The sequence below is a fragment of the Pygocentrus nattereri genome, chromosome 24 (assembly GCF_015220715.1).
Source record: "Pygocentrus nattereri isolate fPygNat1 chromosome 24, fPygNat1.pri, whole genome shotgun sequence".
NCBI classification, from domain to species: domain Eukaryota; kingdom Metazoa; phylum Chordata; class Actinopteri; order Characiformes; family Serrasalmidae; genus Pygocentrus; species Pygocentrus nattereri.
Window position 1 is genome coordinate 20168981 of NC_051234.1, and position 6000 is coordinate 20174980.

General features: G+C 49.3%; 1 protein-coding gene across 1 annotated transcript; it reads right to left on the bottom strand.

Annotated features, from left to right (window-relative positions):
- Positions 1-1650: 1650 nt before the first annotated feature.
- Positions 1651-5595, bottom strand: skida1 (SKI/DACH domain containing 1). Its single transcript, XM_017718105.2, has one exon. The coding sequence runs from the start codon at positions 5347-5349 to the stop codon at positions 3544-3546; it is 1806 nt and encodes a 601-aa protein (XP_017573594.1). The 5' UTR covers positions 5350-5595; the 3' UTR covers positions 1651-3543.
- Positions 5596-6000: the final 405 nt, after the last annotated feature.

The following is a 6000-nucleotide window of genomic DNA, read 5'->3' on the forward strand; positions in this document are numbered from 1 at the left end:
TTGTATTAGGCGAGTTCACCTGATTGAAACTTTTAACAGGTATGCAACAATGCTCGCCCGCAGGAAGCCACTATTGACATTGTCTGTCTTTTGTATTCGTTTTAAAGGAAAAAGCGCGTCAGCAGAGCTGATTATTTCGTATTTGTTGCAGTCGGCCTCTCGATGCATCAGCAAACATGCAGAAACACGCACGTGAAATATCAAGGAGAGTGTTGGGCGCAAACAAGCGGTTTTGGTAGTGACCACCTGTTTATTTGACTTCGATTCACAAACTTAGGGTCAAGAGCACCAAGGCTTCGGCCACAATGCAGCCTAACTAGAGTTGTTCACTGAAGTTTTGAGGGTATGTTTTGTTTTGATTGTAGATTTGGGCGCAAAATTCATTACATACAATTCAATTGGACGCGAATATTCCAAAGTGAACAATAGGATGTTTTGTATTATTGGCATAAAAAGACGGACAGCAAATAATTATAAAAAATAACAACAATAAAAATCATATATATGGTGATTAATTTAAAGCTGGTCTCTTTGTATTAGCCTGTGATTCTTGTCACTGTCCAGTAGACCTATGTTTGACCTTTCCGGTCCTCAGCTGAGCCCCTGAACCCTAAGCGCTCCTTTAGCAGTACCACATAGGCCACACTATGACACTTAGCCGGTTTGCTTGATCAGCAGTTCAATACAACTTAATAATTCGACTGGGACAGTGTGGCCGAGATAAGAGCCTCAGAGCAACAGTAAACAACGAGAGGCCTCCATCAGCTCCCCACAACTTACATCCGAAGCAAATACTGTTTGTGCAAATTTAGTATTTATAAAAAAGGCGCAATTTCTAGCACCGCAAGATTTCAAAGTTTGAAATTTGCGCTGCTTGACTTTTCTTGACCTCTCTTTGTTTGGAAATGAGCTTGGAGTTGCGATCGCAGTGTCAGTGCTAATGTAATGTATATGATCTGAACTATACTTAAAATTTGCGCTGGTTTTTTAGTGTAAGATGAATTTTATTATGAATTGTAGGCCAATCGCTGTCCTACTGTTACAGCAGTCGTTCTCTAAACGCACCAGTTTGGCTAAGAAAGAGAATAAACATTTCCTGACGACGCGTACAACCGCTACTGAATTTTATCGTTGTCACTTTCAGCATTTCCATTTAGGACACATAACATTTTGAGGCCTCTGATTTTGTTTGCAAGCCTGTTTGACTCAGTTGTATTCCAATAGCTGTGCGCATGTGTGGTGGAAAACATGCGCTAGTTTGCTTTACCGTTGAGCCTACTCCATCAGCCCAATTCTGAAACGTCCCTAGTATGGAAGTGTTGCTTGCCTGTAAAATTAAAGGCCCTGCTCGCTCTCCTCGTGTCTTTTGCTTCATGGGGTCCTCCTTAGCTGTTGGCATGACTTGCGTGCTTGTTAAGCGGGGGGAGCAAAGGATCGAGGGCTTGTGGCCCCTTCCCCCCACCCCAACCCACTTTACAATCCGCACAATAAACAACTTACATGATCATAGTCTGTTATTTCAATCAAAGTCCACCAAGGCGATTTTCACTCACATGTTGTTGCCCCAGTCTGTTAAAACAGCGTCAAACGTGAATATAAATTAGCGAAAATTAAAATATGCAAACAAAACAAATGAAGACCGACACAGCGTACACTCAAATGCATTTTAATGAGTATTTCAAAAGGAAAGTGCTTCAGAATCCACCATTCAAGTTTTCAATTCGAGTGCATTTATCCTACACAACAATGGTATACAAAAAAATCACAAAAATAAATATGCATTTATAAACAACCAGTGACTTCAATTTTTTTGCTTTGTTTTTTCGTAGTTTTTTTTATTTTCTAAAAAAAAATCATGTCAAAACCTGACCTCAAGTATTCTGCAGCAAAAGTAGAGGGGTAGAAAAGAGGACGCCCACCTCGACCATTTACATAGAAAGGCCTAGGCTACGTGGAGTCTTTCTGCGTTCATACATTACTATTTGTGTCAGTCTTACATTCTACTTCTAATGTGGCGAAACTGAAATTCCCTTTTTTTATGTTTTTTTTTTTTCTCCAGTCGCCGAGTCAGTTCACAGTGCACTTTGACACGGGAGGCTGAGAGGGTACATTACAGGGTCCCATCATAAAAATAGTTCTTGTTTAGAAAAAAAAAAACAACAACAACAGAATTTTAATCGCTGCAGGTCCTTTTGCAACTCATATGGGCTACTAGGCCTTCAGAAGCCTAACTACAGGAAAAACACGAAGGCCAAGAACGCGAAATCGCCCACCACCAAAACAACCGCTATAAATAAAGCACTAACTAGTCATTGGCATTGGACATTTCTCTCTTTCTGTTGTTGTGATGGAGAAAGTCAGAATGTATGCAAAGGCCACGCTCGTGTTCAGAGCCCAGTCCTTTGTGGCCTTGCTCTTGAGGTTCGTTGCTTTACAGGGCCTTCTGCTTGGCTCTAAGGTAAACAACAGTACATTCACAAGCATTTACATGGAAAAAAGAGAACACCAACTTAACACCTGAACGTTAGTTTTCTTTGATATGAGACGACAGAGTCTCTCTCTCTCTCTCTCTCTCTCTCTCTCTAGTGGCTCCAGGTAACAGACCAGCTTCATTCCGCAGGAAATGAGAATACAATCAATGAATCAAGAGGAATAAATCCGTGAGCAAAAATTACGTCCGGAATTGTTCAAAAATGTGGTATTTTTTTTTAACGCTATCATTTGCATAAACTCTGGGGCTGTTGTATTTCTTGTTGAGGCTTCACAAAAGAAGGATCACACCCAACCCTACAGACCAGAAATGGAACTAATGAACATGCAAAAAAAAAAAAAAAATCGAGGATATGCTACGTTTGCTGGCTCGTTTATTTGTTTACTTCTTTTTATCTATCTAGAGATCTTTCAGTCGATCCTTTTGAGCCTTAGCATGGTGTCAAAGTGCAATGCATGGTGAATTTGTGCTTCAACTGGTGCCACAAACTATTACCGCGTGTGCCATGGCCAGAACCATAACCATAATCATAACCATAACGGCGATTTGGTGTCATTTTTCATTTGTTATTATTCTTATTTCTTTTTTTTTTTTTAGGTTTCCTCGTGCAAATCAAACCGCTCCTGATTGTCAGTAATGCAGGGCTGGGGTCTTTGTGTTGAGGCTTACTGTGGTGGGCTGCACCAACAACTGGGCTAAATAAATAATCACCCTACAACAACCTATAGACTCACAATGGAAAGGCCAACGTACATATTCTACGTTTTGGAGCTTTTCATAGTCGTTCCTGCTCATGTTGGCACCAAATTATAATCCCATCCACGCAAACCTGTAAGCGTAAATCCACTCGGTTTTTTTTTGCCAAAGCAAAACAATCCAACGTCACTCGATGGGGAAGCTTATTGAAATGTATTCCACAGTGTCCCAAAACCACGATGATAATATTAATCGTAATGACAGTAATGAAAAAAATGCTAATGGGGTTTTGCAGCACTGCAAAGAGCAAACCAGAGCCTGACACAGTTTTTTAAGACCCCTCTTGAAACACCGGTTCAAGGGATTGTTTTCCTGAGTCTCTGGCTCAGAGGGGGAGGTACAACGCAAGCACCGAGCTGCCATGTCCACACGGGGTGCGAGCAGTGGGGCAGCTGCTTGTTCCTGAAGGAGCTCAGAGAGTACGCGGGACTCAGATCGCCATCGTTGCCGACGATGAGCGACGGCGGAGAGGGGAAATTCGCCATGAAGTTGAAGGGCCTCTTCAGGCCGCTGGTGGGCCGCCCGCGCTTGCCGTGGTTCGTCCACTCCTCGCCGGATCCCTCGTGGCTGGCGCAGTGAGGACTCCTGTCCGCTTTAACTCCCGCTTTGGCCGCGCTTTCCGTCTTTTTCCCCCACACGGGGACCCTGTGGCTTTTCCTGACCCTCGCTCCGTTCCTGCACTCTCCTTTCTCGGCGCAGTGAGCGTTTAAAGTACTGCAGGGCTCCTGGTTTGGAGGAGGGGGAGGAGAGGTCGCTTTGCAGTGCTCCTTTTCTACATCCAGGCCGTTGCTCTTGCAGTACTCGGCGAGGCCTTGGCTTGCATATTCGTAGTCGTCCAGAGGGTCCTCCACTTTGATTTTGACGTGGTTGAAGGGAAACGGAGCGCTGCTTTCGTGGCCGTTCTCCTCGCCTTCTGTCTTGATGTCGTCCGTTCGGAGGGCCACTTTGAGGTCAGGGCTGGGCAGTTTGCACTCCGCGAAAGCGCCGTGGTGCGCACTTGGCTTGTCTTTGTCCCGCTCTGGGCTGGAAACCAGGGAGTGGAATCTGTTTGAAAGTCCTAGGATCCTCTGCGTCCCGTTGGCGCTGGGGGAGCCGATGTAGGGGAAACCCACCGCCCCAACTCCGCTCGTCTTTGGCTGGTGAGGAAAGTGAAGGTGCGGAGGCGGCCTGCCCGAGAAGCAGCTGCCCACCGCCCTCCTCCAGCTCGCCACGTCCGCGTCCAGCTGCCGCAGCGCCCTGGCTCGCTCGCTCTCCCGGTAGCGGAAGGTGGGCTGCAGGAGCAGGGGCGCTTTGGCGAGCCGCGCGCGCCTGAAGCGGATGCTCTGCGAGGAGACGCGGCTGCTGGCCGAGCTCGAGTCGGACCTGGACGAGCTGTCCTCCTCGTCGCTGCTGTCGTCGGCCGACGAGCACGAGACGCACTCTTGGTGGTCATCGTCGTCGTCGTCGTCGTCGTCCTCCTCCTCGTCGTCCGTCGTGCCTGAGTTGGTACTGGTGCTCATGCCGCTCGAGCTGCTGGAGGACAAGCTGGAGCCGAAGTCCGAGTCGTTGTTGTTGCTGGACGTCGACTCGCTGTCGCTGCTGCTGCAGCAGCTCTCCGCGCAGCAGCCGGGGAGCAGCACGAGCCGGCGCGCGCCCCTACGTCTGCTCCAGCAGCGGCGCCTCCGCCTCGTCTTGCTGCACTGGTTGTGCGCGAACGCCGCGCCGTACAGCCGGGGCAGCGCGCGCTCCGCCGGGCTCCAGCCGGGCCACACCGGCCCCTCCTTGCGCTCCTCCTCGCGCTCTCTCGCCCTCCTCTGGCCGCCGCCTCTCTCCGCCTTGCAGGACACGTACAGGGCCTCCACGTCCTCCCGGGAGATGAGCGTGCACTTGGCGGCGTGGAAGGCCACCGAGTTTAGGGCTTTGAGCTTGCGCAGCTGGCGCAGGTCGCACCGGTGCTTCTGCACCTTCAGATGGTCCATGCGCTTGTGCACCGTGGTGCGAGGGATGTTCTTCAGCAGGTCCGTGAACACCTGGGACAACGCGAACATCTGCTTGCCCTGGATGACCAGATAACCCAACCTCACCCCCTGCATCTCCTCAAAGCCGAACTCCACGTCTCCCATCACTGCTGCTGCTGCCGGACCTTCTCCTCGCGCCGTTCGCTCCAGCACCGAGCTCCACGTGGGTGTGCGTCCATTGAAAAATGAAACAGCATGGTTTGTCTTGTTTTGTTTGTTTGCTTGTTTGTTTGTGGCTAATGTTTCAGTCTCAAAGCATCCGCGCGGGCGTTGCTTCTGCTGACCGGTCCAGTGCGTGAGCAAAAGTTTGCATCCTGGACGGGCTCGCGAGGATGGGTCCACCGGTTTGCGTGCAGCATGATGATGGTGGACATCCCCCACAACCCACACACACACACATACACACACGCGCACTCGCGCAAAAAGAGAAAACACAAAGCTGCACGCTCTTATACCTGCTCTCCCTCACTGCACTGCGCGAGGAGAGAGAGGAAGGAAGGAAGGAAGGAAGGAAGGTGAACAGCTCGGCCAGAGTGAGGAGGAGAAAAAAGGAGGAGAGAGAGAGAGAGAGAGAGAGAGAGAGAGATCCCCCCCCCAGCTGCTGCCGGTTTAGCCACCAAACGCACTGACAGAGAGAGAGAGTGAGCGCGGGCGGACACACCTTCATCAATTAATGCCCCCAAAGTGGACGCTGATTGGACGCTGCTGACAGGTGATGCAATCAAAATGGATATTAGACCCCCCCCCATACACACA

Bases quoted from the DNA above. Each gene is read 5' to 3' on its own strand.
- skida1 (XM_017718105.2), bottom strand. From the start codon at position 5,349: ATGGGAGACGTGGAGTTCGGCTTTGAGGAGATGCAGGGGGTGAGGTTG.